Source organism: Strix aluco, chromosome 6, assembly GCF_031877795.1.
Source record: "Strix aluco isolate bStrAlu1 chromosome 6, bStrAlu1.hap1, whole genome shotgun sequence".
Lineage (NCBI taxonomy): Eukaryota > Metazoa > Chordata > Aves > Strigiformes > Strigidae > Strix > Strix aluco.
In genome coordinates, this window is record NC_133936.1 from 24,981,605 (window position 1) to 24,999,680 (window position 18,076).

The 18,076-nt window shown below is 39.9% G+C and overlaps 1 protein-coding gene across 1 annotated transcript in view; it reads right to left on the reverse strand.

The window, feature by feature from the left end:
- Positions 1 to 18,076, reverse strand: part of CHN1 (chimerin 1) — a 104,582-nt gene that overhangs the window by 39,337 nt on the left and 47,169 nt on the right. The window contains exon 6 of the mRNA XM_074829156.1: positions 14,574 to 14,862. Coding sequence (XP_074685257.1) covers positions 14,574 to 14,862 — 289 coding nt within the window. The remainder of the gene's footprint in view (positions 1 to 14,573; positions 14,863 to 18,076) is intronic.

Below are 18,076 nucleotides of genomic sequence, written 5' to 3' on the forward strand. Positions count from 1 at the left end.
GCAGCCCTGAGGAGAAGGACTTGGGGGTGTTGGCTGACAAGAAGCTCAACATGACTCAGCAATGTGTGCTCACAGCCCAGAAAGCCAACCATCTCCTGGGCTGCATCAAGAGAAGTGTGGCCAGCAGGTCGAGGAAGGGGATTCTCCCCCTCTACTCCACTCTCATGAGACCCCACCTGGAGCACTGTGTCCAGCTCTGGGGCCCCCAACATAAGGACATAGACCTGCTTGAGCAGGTCCAGAGGAGGGACACGAAGACGATCGGGGGCTGGAGCACCTCCCTTGTGAGGACAGGCTGAGAGAGTTGGGGTTGTTCAGCCTGGGGAAGAGAAGGCTCTGGGGAGACCTTATAGTGACCTTCCAGTACTTAAAGGGGGCTACAGGAAAGATGGGGAGGGACCCTTTATCAGGGAGTGTAGGGATAGGATGAGGGGTAACAGTTTTAAACTGAAAGAGGGCAGATTTAGATTAGACATAAAGAAGAAATTCTTTACTGTGAGGGTGTTGAGACACTGGAACAGGTTGCCCAGAGTTGTGCATGCCCCTCCCTGGAAGTGTTCAAGGCCAGGTTGGATGGCGCTTTGAGCAACCTGGTCTAGTGGACCATGGCAGGGGGGTTGGAACTACATTAAGGTCCCTTCCAACCCAAACCATTCTATGATTCTATGATCATTAATGGTGCTAAGCTGGGTTTTACAAGCAACAGCTACGACTTCATTTATGCTGTATAAATAATATACTTCCTCACAGGGTTGTGTTCTGGGTGAGATAGCGCAGTCCTTCCCTTCTCCTGGGGCTCCTGCTTTGTCCTGGTTTGGTCCTGAGCCAGCTGATGCCACAGGGCTCTTCCCTACAGCCACTGACGCAGAATGTCCCCATGGCCCTGGCTGCCTCTGTTAAAACAACCACCTGTTCCAGCCCTTCCCTTAAAGTCAGAGACTACCAGCCTGCTCGCAAAGGGCAAGATATGACTGTACAACAAATGCAGAGCTGCTACCAATCTGTGTGACACTGAGGCAGGATATGCCAATCAAACACCATGATAAAAGCTATCCAGAAAGCTAAGAAACAACTTCTTTTCACTCCTAACTCTGTGTTGAGGAAAGCAGTTCCCCATTACCATGGGTTCAAAGCTGAGGTATCAGCCTCAGCAATTCTCTCCTTGCTTTGCAGCAGCTCGTTACCACAACCTCTTTCTCTCCTCGGGAAAACAAGGTGCCTTAAAGAAGGGGGGCAACGCCAGCCAAACTGGGTGAGTACAGAAGAGGACCAGGAGCTGGCAGAGCACAGAAGATACCACTTCCCTGCCTCAGGGGCTGGCAGCATCACTGTTCTCCAGGCAGAGCATGCAAGACAGTTCCTGTGCAAGGAGAAAAGCGTCATGAAACACCAGAATTTGTCTCCAGTAAATCCTTCAGATGAAGCCTGTCCTTTACAGTTTTGCTTTCAGTCCTTTCCATCCACCCTACCATCCTTCACAGCTTTGGTTTTGGTCCATGATATCTTCCTCTCCTCCTGCCAGGAGCCTGGGCCATGGCGGTGATAAGCTAAATAGTGACTTAAAGCAGCTGCCTGTGACAGGTATTCCTCTCCCTGGGAAAGGTAGAAACAGAGAGACTGGGAGAACTACCGACATAGTTTAAGTCAACCATTACACGGGTACGCATTGATAAATCAGGGCTAGAGGTCTGTCTTGCAGCTATGAGACCTACCAGAACAGGAGATAATGGAGCAAGAAGCTCTGCCTAAGGGAGCGACCCTCACATCGGCCAGCAACACGCAGAAACTGCTCCTCAGCAGCTTCTCCATCTCTCTCTCATTTAGTCAGCATTTTCTATTTCAGCTAACAACATTGCATTTTCTTCCCTCCCCTCTTTCTGTGGCATGTCTCCTCGGTGGCCTGCAGGGAGCTGTGCTGTTGTGACCGAGGCATGGCTGACATTCAGTGCAGTGAAGGGTCACTCCAGCAAAAGCCTCTTGACTTGTGACAGGCCAAGGCAGACTGTATTCCAAAAGTACCTTAAAAGTAATTTATAAATGCCACAAGACAGTGTGCTCTATAGGAGTGATGACAGTCAAAATGTAATGCAAATTGGCAGCTGCATGAATGCTACCCTTTTTGCAAATGCTCTTTGTTACTAATATACTACATTAAGTATCATAAGAAAAAACAGGCTGTTAGACTAATCTGAAACCTCAAAGGGCTGGTGATAGTTTATTTCTCATCTGATCTACACTGCTGCAAGGATTTCCTCAAATAACGGGGCAGGGTGGGGAAGAGAAGGCACATCAAAAAAGCTTAACCATACCCTTTGATGAGGAACCTTACCTGTCTCCTAGCAAGGCAATGTTGACAGTGGCCAAACTTTATGAAATAATTAATTTACAACACTTCCTTTATAATATGCATTTAAGAATCATATTGATAAAAGCAGTTTTTACAATAAACCTCTGTATCTTTTTGTAACTGAAAATGTCTACACTTGGGGATAATGACAATCATATAATCCAGAAGGTCTTTCTATTATTGTATTTATTAGTGTTTTTTTCTCATTTAATCCTCATGGAATAGGAGCTTTGGCTACTGGTATAACATAGCCAAGCAGTATGAAAATTTCTTTTTATGTCTCATTAATATTTTCTTACCTAATATATAATACTCATTTCACATTAGTCTTGTCTGGCAGCTAATGCATCTAATATTAGCCTTTTTGTTCTACAGAGTAATTCAATTTAGGGTAATTCAATGTATGTTATAATTGAAAACTGCAGCTCATTAATTTCTAAACACTCTTTGTATTTCAAACTACACCTGCTCCTTTGGCACATCCTCTATTTTGAATCCATCTACTTCTTCCTGAATAAGCTATGTTGCTATGATACATGTGCTGTCACAGTTTCTTTCTTCAACATACTTTCAGTCCATAATCACACTTATTTAGCATAAATAAGACTAAGAGTGCAAAGTCTCCTAACCCCTCCTTAATTATCCCTTGATTCAACCTCATGAATCAAGGTGAAAACAATTTTTAACCTGAAGGAATACTAGAATTGTGACATGGACATGCAACATTCTTGCAAAATTTATAATGGTGAAAACTTGCTTACGGATCACCTCACTGCTGAACAGTTACAAAATGGGGTAACCCCCAATGTCCCTGCAGAGCCTGATTACCAGTTTTCTAGGTACATGTGTGCCCATGGCATAGCTGCACCAGTGCTGTGGGTCAGCGCCTACACATTCACTTTATACAATGCAATTAGGCAGACTCAGAAAATGAGGTAGGCTGATCATCCTTCAAACGAGTCTCTCATGTGGGCTCCCACTATCCTTGCATAAATCTCTTATTTAAATCAGGACTGATTTGAAACTTGACATGAATGAAACCAGAGTGGAATTGTCAGTGGAATTATACTCCCAAAGTCAAATTATCAGTTATTATCAAATTATCAGTTTATTGCCACCCATAAAATCTTCTAATCCCTGGTCACATTCTCAGAAAAGGCTCATTTTACATTCTGTTGACCAGCGTTCCAATTTTCTCATTTCTCCTTTTCCACATATGGTTCGTCTTTCCTATTTATTCCCTCTTAGTTTCCTAATTAACATTTTAAAATGCCTCTGTCATAAAAATTTTCATATAAAGGCAGGAAACATCCCATCTCCCTCGAAGAAGCTATAACTGTTAAAAATTCCTACGTGAGACAGGCACTCAAGAAACCATAATCTCAAATGGCCAAACCTAGCATCTTTGAATCAAACTTAAATAATGTCTTGATTTGAAAACTGAATCATTTTGAATGATTCAAAATGGGGCTGGCAATGCAACTCCACATCATAAATTTGGGCTGTGCAGATTATTTACCTTTTAAGGGAGAAGCAGGCATTGGCATGTGGACAACTTCTGTTACACAGGAGGGACTTTGGGGGGTTTTATCTTGTTTTGTTGGGTTTTTATTGTTGTTGTTGGGGTTTTTTTTCCTAGCAAGTCTGTGGTTTCTTGCAACATAATGTTTAGTTGATGTCTATTTTCAGTGGAAATACACTAGTCCCAGGTCGCAATCAGTAACTCAAAGATCTGACATTTGGGATTTCAGAGGCAAACGACCTTTGAACAGAAGCTTTTATTTTGAGTATAGGGCATATTGAAGCTAAAAGACTGAGTTTGGGGTATAGTTCCATTTCTTAAATTCATTGGCAGTGAACAAAATTATTGGCAACGAACAAAATGTTTATTCAGCACAACTGCTTTCTTCTTACTTATTCACGTTTGTCACCTCATCTTACAGGGCAATTTTTTATTTGTACTGCCACCATGAACTAGCACTTTAAGTGACCTTTCTCAGGAGATTTCTAACACTGAGGTTGTTTGAATTTTCAACAATAAAAACAGCCCAAGAGAATTAACCCATAAGGCCAATAAAAAAATTATCCAGTAAGTTCTCAGCATTATCAGCTTGCTGAGCAGTGTCTGCCTTGCGAACCCCAGTGTGTGACAAAGGTGATTGGCAGCTTCCAGGCACCAGGCTGCAGCGCTGCAACAAATGCTAGCAAGGATCTGGAGGCTGGAGTGAATGAGAAGTTGTCACTTAAGAGACTGAGCACTTCAAATTCTGTGAAAGATAACAACTCATGATATTTTTTGCAATTTTTGTGCATTTGTACTAAACACATCGTTACTCTAATCATCAGACAATTCACACAAATGCCTGAATGCAAATATAATCCACTATCATATCAACTTTGAGAAATGCTTCAAAACTTTTCCAGCAATGTAAAAGCATCAGCAGTCTTCAACTAATAAACTATCTGGTACATGATATAAAGCACAGACCTTTTAAAATATTTCACCACTACAAGCAAAATGGAAATTGGGAATACAGCCTTTCATATTTTCACAGTATTTCTCCCCTCTTCTCTCAGGAAGGGGAAAAGCTGCTTGCCTCTAAGTGCTACTAATCTAATTCACAAATTGGAAATCTTAAAAAAAAATCCTAGATCACATAACACATATGACTAAGGTTTAATAGAGAAATTATACTTTGTGATACTAGCTCTAACGTTCCCTAGGCAAACTGTTTCAAACTGCTTTAGCTCTAACCAAATGCAATAATAATCCTCACTAAAAAGCAATATAGTCCAAGTGCATTATAATATGAATGTCACTATTAGAAACACATCATCCTGTAGTTATCTTGGAAGTTGTATGGATGTGAGGAATATCAATACTAAAATGATGAGGATTAGAGAAAAAATTGTTCATCAACTGAGAATCAGATTTTTTTTTGGTGATAATTCTTACCTTGCTTTAACGTTAGGACTGTAAGAACAGCGAATGCAAGAAGCAACACCATTTCTAACTATTGATGCCATGCAGAAAAAAGGTTAAATATGGAAAAGTTTTAGAACATTAAAGTTAATGATCAAAGGACAACTTTGCAAAACTGTCAAGAGTTGCTGTCTTTGCTGATGACAAGTGCGACAGGTTTGAAGTAATAAGAGCAAGCAGTTTATTGAGCTTAGTAACAAACCTTTCTCCTTTGTTCAAATTCAGAAAAGAAAACCACTCAGCTAGAGACTAAAACTAAGCATGAGAAGTTTTATCTGAAAATACCTTTTTTCTTGTGAAGAATTGAAAGGAAAGAAACAAGGGCTAGAACAGATCAGCTTCTGTGGCATTAATCACAGCATAAATTGTTGTTCTTGTTTTCTTTCACAGTCTAATACTTCATTTAGGCACCTCTAACTGCTTCTTTTTCTGCTACCACTTCTAAAACAAGCATTTTACTCTTCATGGGTCTTAAGGGTTTGGTAACCACTTATGAATGGGCAATTATAAGTGGAGCAGATGTGCCTGCCTATCAGGGGATTCTCTAACCGAACCGGGGGTGACATACCAGACCGCCACAGCTCCATGTCCTTTCCATCTTTGTACAGAAGCCAAAGGACATGTATTTGTATTTGTGAGCATGTAAACAGTGACCAATGTAAAATGCTTTCTGCCCTCCTATTGAAATGAAAAAATCACCCACCCCACCCCCCGCCCTGCAAACAGTAAGGGAAAAAGGAGCTTATCTGAATAATGATAGAGGTAAGTGGAGAAAATCCCTGGTAGTCAGACTCTTAGCACAGATTTATGCAGGCTACAGACTTGCAGAGGGTTTAAACCACAAGACATGTTGGATAGTAGTTCACAGTCAAAGCTGCTACCAACCCCACTTCCCGCAACCCTGGCTTTTCCTTGGGACTCTCATGTTCAACTAGTGACCAGACCTGACCCTGCCTAGTTTATGAGATTAGATACAATTGTAGCCCAAGGTGATTATCACCAGCTATACAGTGTCACATTATAAAGTCTAAGTGAGGTAAGAAACTTGTAAATAACAAAATTATCCTTTTATAGGGCTCTTAATTCAACAGTCCAGTCTGTTTCCTGTAGAAGTGATTAGTAATAGAAAATAATTAGGAGATGCCAGATGGGAGGAGGAGTTAAAAAAAAAAGACCCAAAACTCACACAGCTAAGGAAAGAGAACAACAAATGCTAGCTGCCAGCTAGCAACCCACCGCAGTCCCTCACTGTCCAGGCAGCTCTTTGCATAGCCATAAATGACAACCACACACCAGCTTTGGAGACTGCTCTGAAGCAGACCCACCTTCCCCTTTCTGTAGCCACTGCACGGATTATTCAGTTGTGAGAAGGCATAAAAAGTCAAGGGAAACCATAGTGGGTTTTTTTTTTAAAAAAAGGACAATGATTGCAATTTCCTTGTATATGGCTATGAGGCTTCCCCACCATACCTGTAGGCAGCCTTTTTGGAAACCTCAAGCATAAGGCCCATCGGGAAGGTGAGCTGCAGACTCCTACAGCGCATTAGGACTGAAGCCATGACAGCTCTCTATTGCTCAGCAGGAGTTGAGCTGGACTTCTGCATTTCTGTGTCCCATCTACTAAGGTCCACCAGGATAGGAAAAATCTCTCTCCACCTGAAGAGCACCCAAAGCAAGCTATCCTCTTTGGCTCTTCAAGAGCTAAGGCAGATTCCTTCCTCCCTCCCTGTGACCTTTCTTGTGCTAACCTATCCCTGTTTTAAAAGGAAACTTCTGTCAGTACACACAAGGGAAGCTAAGGCTATACGCTACTTTCTGAAAGGCATTAAAAATGTAACCAGATCCAAACCACCAAGCATTAGAAACCCTGGAAAGAACTGCTGGTGAGGGCTTCACACTGACTTACCTCACAACACTGAGGAACACAGGAAAAGAATAGCAGCTTATTCATTGCTAAGGGTTTCATTTTATCAGTAACAACACAAGCCGTATTCTTCAGATTTAACTGCACAGCAACTGTACTGCTTTACAGCCTTTTTAACAGTTATGTACACTATTCATTTTACAAAGGCTCGATCAGGCACAGGGCATACACCGAGGCTAATTACTCCCCACACTTTTGCTGAGGGTCTGGTCTGTGAGTCTGAGAGACCAGACCCCCCGATTTCACAGGGCAGCTGCCAGTCTCTGTATAATTAGACAGCGGACTTTCTGAAGACTGTATCTTTGTGTACACATCTCACATGCCAGATCATAAAAAAGCCACGCTTATGTGAAATAGCAGAAAGTAAAGTGAAAAATCATCTCAGCAAGCAGTTAAGTGACTTGTACCCATGACAAAAGGTTGAAGTGGGATGCTGATCCTCAACTGTGCTTACCTATAAAACAGAGGGAAACTTCTCTACAGGAGTAGCATCGTGACAAGAGGCACGTTGTGCATTACAACCTGACCTAAGCCACTCCTCAGTGTCTGAAGTTTGTGGAGCCTTATTTGTTTTGAACCTTGTAATACTAGACCAGCAACACACAATCAGGCAGCACACAAACACGCAGCTTTCACTTCCCATTAATCCCACACATTATCGTGTAAGCATTACATTAATGTGCTTTGGAGGCACAGGCACACACACAGAGGCAGGCAGGCGAGGTCCTGCGAGGCTAACTGGAATCAGCTGGGATGCCATTTGTAACCTGCACAAACTAATAGAGCACAGCTGAGCACCAACCAGAGCTGGCAAGGACAGAAGAAAGAATTTGGCCTGGGAAGAACAGGAGAGCTATTGGACCGGTTTTAGCACTGCAGGTCCAGTTAGAGTTGCTTAAAAAATAACTTTGGCTTGCTAATGTATCCTCTATAAGCATGAGGTATGGACAAGAAAAAAACTAGACATTCTGTGACCTGGGGATTAAATTAGCAATTTTTATGCTTCAATTTGAAGCTCTGAATCTTAAAACAAGATCAGTTTATATAATCTTTTTAGTGTATCAATTTTACTGCCACACTGAACGTAAATAAGGGCTTAGGTTACTCTTAGTGATTATGAGTAGAAAAAGCACCCTGCAGTCTGGAGAAAAGAATTTTCTTTGTGCTGATGTCTGCACACTAGACAGCACGTGTAATTAGCACCCCTTTCTCAGGTCTTAATAAACATATAGTTAAGTTAAAAACTACATGCTTATAAAAAGGCATCACAACCATTTGCAGTCTTAGTTTGAACTGTATATGCCATATATAATGACATAGAAGGCACTAGGTCCCTACTGCCATAAATGCTCATGCACAGAAAGGGAAGATGAGGAAGACTGTGGCTGGAGCAATCTCTGCAGAGTACGACACTGACAATACGCCAGAGCAGCTACCTAAAAAGTACGCTTGTCTTTCATCCTGCCTAAGAACTTTCTTGGTATTGACAAAATTGTGCTTTGAAGTCTTTGCTGAAAGATGGGCTAAACCCAGAAGAAATAAATAGAAGTTTTTGCCTTCCACAGAGTTATGTTTTATTTATAAATTACATTAAATTTACAGAGTGATTGTCATGGACACCCGCGCAGGGACTGGAAAGGAACATTTGTGAGAAAAGAGTTGACAATCTCCTCAAGTTAACCCATGGGATTCTTCAGTTCTCAGTCTCCTGCGACTTTAAATGTACTCTAAGGTAGACATTTATTAGTTGTACTTTTAAAAACATTATTGCTTTGTTGCTACCCTTGTTATAGTTATGGCTTGTCTAGAGTTTTATACGTTACACTACCATCTTTTTCTCATAAAATTAAGTTAATTCAAGTAAATGGAAATATTTCAAACAACTTCCAGCATCAAGATTGCTTCACTCTTAAAGCACACTTTCCTCTCTGATTATTAAGACCATGTCTTCTTTCTAGTTCCTACTGGTCCCAGCATTGACATTACTGGGCACCAAACAGTGTTGTTCAAAGCTGTCTTCCTTCATCACAGACCTTGCACTTCTGTGACAGGCTACTGTAACTCCCTTGGCTACATTTTCTGACGTCCTTTCCCTGAAGATAAAATAAACTCTGGTGAAGGAAGATTTAAAGTAGATCTTACTAACAGATTTGATTGAGAGCAGAAGTAGAAAAGTAGTAGTACCATTAATGAAAACACCAGTGTCAGTTCAAGGTTGGAAAGTGAGACTGGTCCCTCTGCAAACACCTGTAAGTATGACCCTTGATTTTGTATGTGGAGGCTGTTATGAATCCATTAGAAATGTACACAGAGATTGCAATTAACTTTGTGATCTGTATTATCTTTGGAGGCAGGCTTAAAAGCATGTTTCCTAATAAAATGACAGAGATTTACATTTCCAGATCTCCTTGCACAGAGTTGCAGACAACCAGCCTTCATCACTATGGAGGAAAAAATAGTATCACCACTAAGGTCATTAAAAATAGAACAAAAGAGTGCTTTTGTTGGGTGACTGCTGCCACAAACCTTCTCTCAATTCCTTCTGTCTGTAGGAATTGAACTGAATGGAGTACATTCTAGAAATGGGTCTTTAATTGATTTGCACCCACTGAAGTTTCTTGAAGAAATAGCACTTCTCACCAAAGTAAACATGAATAAATGTGATTCAGATGTTATCCTAACATTAACCTCAGCATTTCATTCTGAAAGACAGGATAACTCATAACTGATTATTTCATTTTCTCATAACAAATATTAACTCTTGAATAAATCACTCAAATTCTTATATTAATATCTCAAAAGCATGTCAAAATGGAAAAAAAAATCATATTTTGCAGGGATTTCAAGAAGGACTTTCATATATGTCTTGGTATTTATTAATTTCTGAGAGCTACCACTTTTATAAGGTATTTAACGGAATCAAGTCATCTGTTCCAAGGCCATAATTACCTTTGAGAGTGGAGAATGTTCAGAGATCCATCAGTATTCAAGGCATGTGAGGAATAGTAAATCTTGTGATACTGGGTATTATTTCCACTTCCACACTAGGCCATACAGACTGAATCCACACGGGAAGCCCTCTTTCAAATGAATCTTAGCCCTCTCTTAACACACAGACCACGATGGCTGCACAATTGAGTTCTGAACAATCCGCAGACTGTTTTGGGAACCAGCATTACCTTTTTAGCACAGCAGCTAAAATATCCATTCAGGGCATTTGAGCATGACAAGCACTCTCCCGTTTTCAATCTCCACGCCTCCAGTTATCTCTGACTACTTATTAATTCTTTCATAGGTTATGAAAATCATAAATCATTAACCAGGAATTTTAAATATATACTTGTATATGGTAAGCAGTCAAATTCCTTCTCATAATCAGTGAAGCACATGCTGCACAGTGGATTATATTCTCATGCTTTTCCTATTAAAAACTGCATCTTGAATCACACCACAATATGGTCTCTTGCAGGATTCAGTACTTCGGAGTATTGTGATTTCTGTCCTATAATCCTCATCTAACGATCGCATAATTTTTGTCTTTTCATCTTTTATGGTTTTTAAATCCTTTCCCTTTACTAAGGCTCATTTTTAAAGTATTGCATATGACAAGTCACCTAACACATGCTGAATTCTGCTACTATAAATTAATTGCTGAAAAGAGTGGGGAACAAATAAAGTATTATTTGTGCATGCTGGGAGGCATCTACACAAATCTGTGGTGTTCCCTGCTATTGCCCTACCAAATTCAAGGCTAGGTGAAGCGCTCTTTAATATTTCATTCTCAAGTCTGGGGTGTGTTCTCTGGCTGCCCAATTTCCTCCACTTGGTTTTATGGCAGAAAGCAAAACTACATTTTCACCAGCTGTTCCCCAGTCAGAGCCTGTGTGTCTCTCCTTTCCTTCTTCTGAAGGGTTTATCTTTCATACACCACCCACACAGGATTGGGCAACAGTCGCAGGCACAAAGTTTAGATTTGGATCTGAACAGCCTCAGAGTCTGCAAATCTGGGAATGTATTTTGGCTCAGGATGATCGATGTTCAAGACCCAGACTTCTTCCTCTCTTTACGGAGGAGGAAGAATACAGTGTAGGGAGAAGCTGTGTGGCTACAGTATAAAACTGATGAAGATGCATTAATTGCCAAATACTGTACCCTGCAGAAATTTTCATCCTCACCATGGGGCTAATGTTGTAGCACACAGATTTTGCTGTTTGGATCATAAGACAATGTTTTCTTCTTGTTGGATTTTGAACAATTTTCTTTGCGTTCTTTGTGAGAATTATCAGTATTGATTCAGTGATACTCTCTTTATATCGGACAACAGGAATCACTCTGCCATTCCTCCCACCAAAGAGAACGAAAAACTACTTGACCTATTTATAAATGTTCTATAAGAAACCTTCCTTGTATCATGGTTAAATGATTCATAGTAAGGTAAATACTATGTTATTATTAATTGAAGTTTTCAAGTAAATATCAGTAAGAAGCAGGAGCCTGCACAAAAAGAGTAAAATTACCTTCTGAGCAATTTAGTAGAGGATATGTCTATTTTTCTTATTTCGTTATTATTATTTCACCAAAGAAAGCTTATAAACTAGCAGAGTGAAGTCGTAATCTCTCTCATGTTCCTTGCTGCTAGCATGTTAACTTTTTACAGTATGCAGGCTTTTAAAAAAGCCAGATATTTTCTGTCATCCAGTACTCATGCTTTAAATGCAAATTATTTGTCAAACAAGTATATATGTCATTATTTCAAATTTTTTTAATAAAATTAACATTAGATGTGATTCAGTCACCTGCCTGTACAGTCCTCCAGCCAGTTGGTTATGTTCACCCCTCTGAACCTGAAAAAGAGTTCTCCCAGGCTGTCAAGGTGACAGCTTTAGTGGATGTGCAAGTAGTCAAGTGCCCCAGACAGTGATGGGAGACACCTGGGAAAGCCCTCTGAGGCCTCCTCTCCCCACCACTCCTACACTGCACATAGCTACCACCCCCCATGAGACATTCGGTGAGGCCACCACTGTATCTCTCCCCCTTCCCATGCTCCCCACATCCTGTGACTTACAGAGGAGGGAGAAAGGATTTGGCAAGCCTTAGCTGGACGCTGGGGCTTGTTCCAAATGCTGAGGTTGCTACTGGGATCGGGTGTTGATCATGGGGTTGAATGCCTTATTCTCCTTGGAGATTTGCTGGGTGAAGCGACACTCGGGACTCTCTGTGTCATCTTCCAGCAATGACCCTGAGAGGTGTAAAGGCAGCAAAGATGTCACCTCTGCACCACTCCACAGCGAAAAAGATCACACTGTGCCTTTCCCACACAGCCACAGGTAGTAATCTCAACTGGATAATGACTTGAAAATTAAACTGAAATCTCCACATTTAACAATACTGTGATGTCTGTGTGCCTTGTTGTGTTCACATAAACATGGTTCCAAGACAAATAAAGAAAAAAGGCTCAAAAGCTGGGCTTCAGGCCAGTACACCACTGCTGTTCAACTATGTTGCAGATGAAGCCACTTTAGTTGCTTGTAACTTCCAGACAAATGGGGTGGGAAGTTGCAAGCACATGACTAACCTTTCTAAAGGTTTTTCACCTAAAATTTCAATCTGTGAGAAATATTTAATACTTCTTGAGCTATTTCATGACAAATGTTTCAAAACAATATGTATACCTTGTTGATGAGTCTGACATAACACCATGTAATCTATGGAAAAAAAGGCATTCTTCAATAATAACCACTGAAATCCCTTTACTATGAAAAATGTTTTCATCAGTCTAAAAAATGTTGTAACAGAACAGAGTTCTGCTGTGACCTGAAAGTTGCTAAATGCAGGAAGAGTTAATTTTACCAAAGAAACTCGAAGCAGTGACTTCCAGAACTCTTACAGAAGATTTTTACCCAGGCTTTGCATTATAATGAACTCTCTATGATAATATGCAAAAAAATCCTTTTGAAACAGCATGCTGCAAGTCAGTGTCTGTCAGGAACTGTAACTGATAACTCACCCCTCTACTACTGCTACCTAACAGGCAAGAAATCGGATATTTAACATGGTCAGATAGCTTCAATATCCCCACTAGTATTTCTTTTGTCAAAATGATCTGATAACAGTGAAGATTCATACTTTAAGCTAAGTTGCATGCTTCATCTCTCAGCAAATTCAGTGCAGGATGACAGACTCTGCTGGAGAAGGATTTGAAGGACCAAAGCTATGAGCCTCCTCTCTCTCTGTGGATGCTGCACGGAGCTTAGTTTCACTGTAATAGTCATGTATGTTGGAAATTGTCAGAGAGACCTTTCCTCCACCTCAAGAAAAACTGAAATCCAGACATATTTCTGACTGGAAAGACAAACAGATGATCCCAACTAAGGTTAGAATTTCTTTTAAGCACTATAAGCATATTAGATACAACTAATGTCATTCTGAAGTTTGTGAAATAGGGGAGCATATCAGACTATTATACATGCACGAACACCTACACATATGTAAACATACACTTTAAAAGCACTTTCATATGTCAGCTTTTCAATAAACAAAGTATTTAGTTTAACATGATGGAATTTACATTATGTTTTCTTTTTAAGTTCAGTCTCTGTCACACAATGAAGTTTCAGGAAGCTGCTCTGTCTGCCTGATACATTCCCAACCTCCTTTAATATTTCTATTTTCACCAGTTCTAAGATTTCTTTGTTGTTAGTTTTTCTTTTATAATCCAGGACACAGTTAGTTCTCAGCTGATACTGCAACTCTCTGAAGAGAGCAATCCTTCTTCGTAAGTCTGGCTGAGGCCAAAAATAGCTCTGTCAGCTTCTGACAGGCTGAACTTAGCCAAGTGAAATGTTTTAACATTTTACCAACTTTATGAACAGGCTTATTTATGATGTGGACAACTTTACTGTCATTGTATGCAGACTGCTGAATAGATTATGGAATGCATTTGTTTGGGGAATGCTGAATATATTAAGAAATATAATTTTGGCCAAAGGGCAGTTGTCTTATACACTGTAAACAATTATAAGATGAAATATTCTTAGCCCATTTGAAATAAAGGAATGGCTTAATGGTAACAACTATGTTACCAATGCGAAAATACCTGAAGATAACTAACCTCCAAATCATAGAAATTTGTAATATGCAAAATTTACCATTAAAAAACCCTATAACCAGTTTAAATACTACTATTAATGCAATACTAGAAATAATATGTAGACTAAATATCTACAGATACCTTTAGCACTTTATAGTAAAGGGGGAAGGTTAAAAGTACAAAATAAAAAGTCTAACCGAAAAAAGAGTGTGGGTTAATAATTGCTTACCCTCTTTTCTGCTACCTCATCCTCTCCTGTAGACTCTTTGCCATCATGTTCATCTCTCAGGGTTGGCATATGTTTTTTGTGTGCTGGCTCTCTGTTTAAAGTTGTATATCCTATGTGTTCATAAATTGGATTTATTGTCATCTTGGCAATGTATTCAGCTGCCTTCGTTTCAATATAAAGAGTAATCAATCCATCTGTCACCAGGTCATGGATGGACTCAAAACGTTTCTCCCCAACAAAGTGCTTTCCATCGTAGTAGAGTCTGAAGTTTCTGGTTTGACTTCCAAATCTGCCTCAATGAAATGGGAAAGTTTTTTTTTAAAGAACAGTAAGCAGAATAAAGAAGAGTAAGCAAGCCTTTGCAAATAATAAAAAACACTTTATCACTTAAAGCTGTGACTATGCTCTGTGTATGTTCCAGACGAGAATGAAAAACTCCACTACTACTTAGCACAGATAGGAAGGAGAGATCAACAACAACTACAGATAGATAGCCAAAACAGTGACTGTCCCAGAAGGAGCTGTTTGTTCTCTTATTCTTTTAGCCCCTCCATTATCCAGTGGAAAAACTGAAAATTACTTCACACTCTTTAAGGCTTTTTTTAGTACTTTACTACTGCATCGCTGTAGTCAATTTGCTTGGCTCTGATATGAAGAGTTCTCATAATTGAGTCCTCTATTACAGTTGATCAATATGGAGTTTTGATGCCGTCTCGGACCTCTGTGCCCCTGCTTGCTTGCAGGAAGAGGCCATTCAGGGTTCAGCTGAGCTTCAGTGCCAACAATTACACTGAAGCAGAACTGCTGCCAGAACTGGAGCAGCACAGGACAAAATGGCACAAGGGCAAGCATTCTTTATTCCTGGCCAAAGGCCAAGGACTAACTCTTCAAGCTTTGTACAAAAGTCCTTCTGTGTTATGCTTGTTAAGTCCTGAGCTTCAAGCAAATCTTTGTAATATACAGGATATATAATGTGAAAGCTATCTGACGCTAGCCATTCTGCAGTCAGGGTGGAATAGGATTTTGATATAGGCTCTTAGCAACCATAAGAATGCCAATTTTACCTGAATATTAGCATATTTTCAAAAACTGTACTTAGAATCTGCAACAATTTTCTGCCTAAAAGCAATCTAAACGTGTGAAAACACACCAGTGTTTGCACTTGGCAACAACCAACGCATTTCCTGCGGAGAAGATGGAGGCAAGAAGCTGCTTTCACAGCTCGCTCCAGTGTTATTCCTTGGTCAGACAGCAGCAAGGGTGGCTCTGCTCAGGGTATTGGGCCCCCTTGTGAGGTCTGATCTGCCAAATAAATATTAAAAGCTAAATCTGAAAGGATGGATTGCTTTCATTTTACAACCAAATGCTTCACAGGAGATGTTAAGGAACGAAGTGAACACTGGTGCTTTGCTGAAGTGGCTCCTTTTCAGTGGGGCCTTGCCAAACAGGGGAAAGCATAATTTTAGACCTTGCCTCGGGTGAAATATTGCACTCTTCTTACAAATATGGGCAAAATCTCTTGTTCTGTGATGTATATATTTTTTTCTTGTGTTCTGAATCAAAATGCCAAACCTTCCCATTCCCCTATCAATAATCTGTCAGTAACTGTAGCTTCAGGAGTTGCTATTTCTACATAATGCTCAAATGTGAGGGGGCCCTCTGGAATCCGTGTCCTGCTCAGTAAGAGTAGAGACATGATGTGTAGGGACTACCTGGGCATTTTACTGGAAATGAATTGGTACTTCTCTGCACATTTTTATGCCACACAAACTAAAAGTTCACCATATCAAACTGAAAAGCGAGAAATTACAAAATGACTGAAGGAAATGCATTTTTACCCAATGCTAATTTCATCACAAGATGCAATTCTGAGTGAATACAAGTCATTCAGAAAGTAGAAAGATAATGTCTTAAGTTGCAGCAGAAGGGACAGGAACATGTTTAGGCTCATTCTTCAAGAGCATCTTTCTACTCAACGTAGTGTGTGGCAAACAAGCTTTGACCATGAGACGTACTCCTTGCATACCTTCCACTGTCAGAGAAGTCAACATGAGCCAAGAGTGCTCAGCACTTTGCAGTGCCAAACTGAGCAACCTTCACTGTCTTCTGCTCAAGCCAGTGGGAATAATGCACATGGAGTACATACAAGCACTATGATGTTAAAATTTGACAGGAGAACCGAGTAAGTTGGAAGGTAAAGAATAATGGGTCTTAAATGACAATATGCAATAGAATTATTTCTATTAAGACATGTAGCAGGTGAACTGCTGCTCTAATCAGTAACATATGCTCTGACAGTACTTATAGTAGAGTTTTAAACAAGCTGAAGGTCACTTATTGCTCTTAGCTTTCTAGAAGAGAAAGTATTACGCTAATCTCATGAAGAGAAGATAAAGCACAGAAAAGCTTCTCAGGGCCAATTACTAAGTACACATGGTGTCTTGATTTTAGTAACATCCTGCAGAGTCTAAAACAAAGTTCTGAACAACAAGATGGCCAAATGCAGAGAATGAACAAAAGTTCTTAAAGGGTTAATCCTCTTACCATCAGAGTCAGTAGGTTCATGGTTCTACCCCAGCTACGTTTTACTGAGCAGCCCCTATGCTGTACATCTGTTCAGACTGCTGCACATAATGCATGTCTTTGAGAGATACTACAAGGAATAGGATTTCCAAAAGTACATAATCTTTATACCACCACTCCTGACCCACGACTCAGCACATGAGTATCTCACAGACAACATTTCACAGTTTTAATTCTTTAACAGCATCCCATGCCTAAACTCCTCTCTCTTGTAAACTTCACAAACAGACCAAAACTTCCTCCTGTATGGATCTGGGGAACTGCACATCAATTTCTTTTGGCATGTGTGGCCTTCCAAAGGTACATTCAGCTTTGTTGGTTTAAAATACACTAGGATAACTTAACTATTACCACTTAAAGAAAGGTATTTGGACAAACAAATTACTCCGCATCAGTGTCATAACCACTTGGAAAAGGTGCTTGCATATCAGCTGCAAGAGGTGAACATTGAATGGTTTGCCTTTATCTGATTTCCTATTTGTTTCAAATCAAACTTTTTTCTCTCTATTCATTTCTTATTGGATACGTTGTAGGGAAATGTATTGTTTTTCAAATAGAATCCTATTAGCAACAAGGAGGAAAAAAAAAACCCAAATCCCTACAAATCAATGAAATGCCTATCTCTTACAAAGACTGTACCATCAATAACGTGTCTCAGAACCCTGTTTTATTTCTTTCAAACTCATTTAAATTTCTTTTTGACCCCACAATGATACTATTTTGATCAAATTACAATATAAATGCAAACATAGACATCCAATTGCAAATGATCAATTAAAATTTAATCTTCAGTCCCTTCAGTCTTACTTAAAACAATTTTTCCATTAGCAAGAATACTTCCTTATGTTTACTTTCTATAACATTACTGCAGCCTGGTTAATTGTACATCACCGTAGCAACTAAGTAGAGCCAAGATTTGA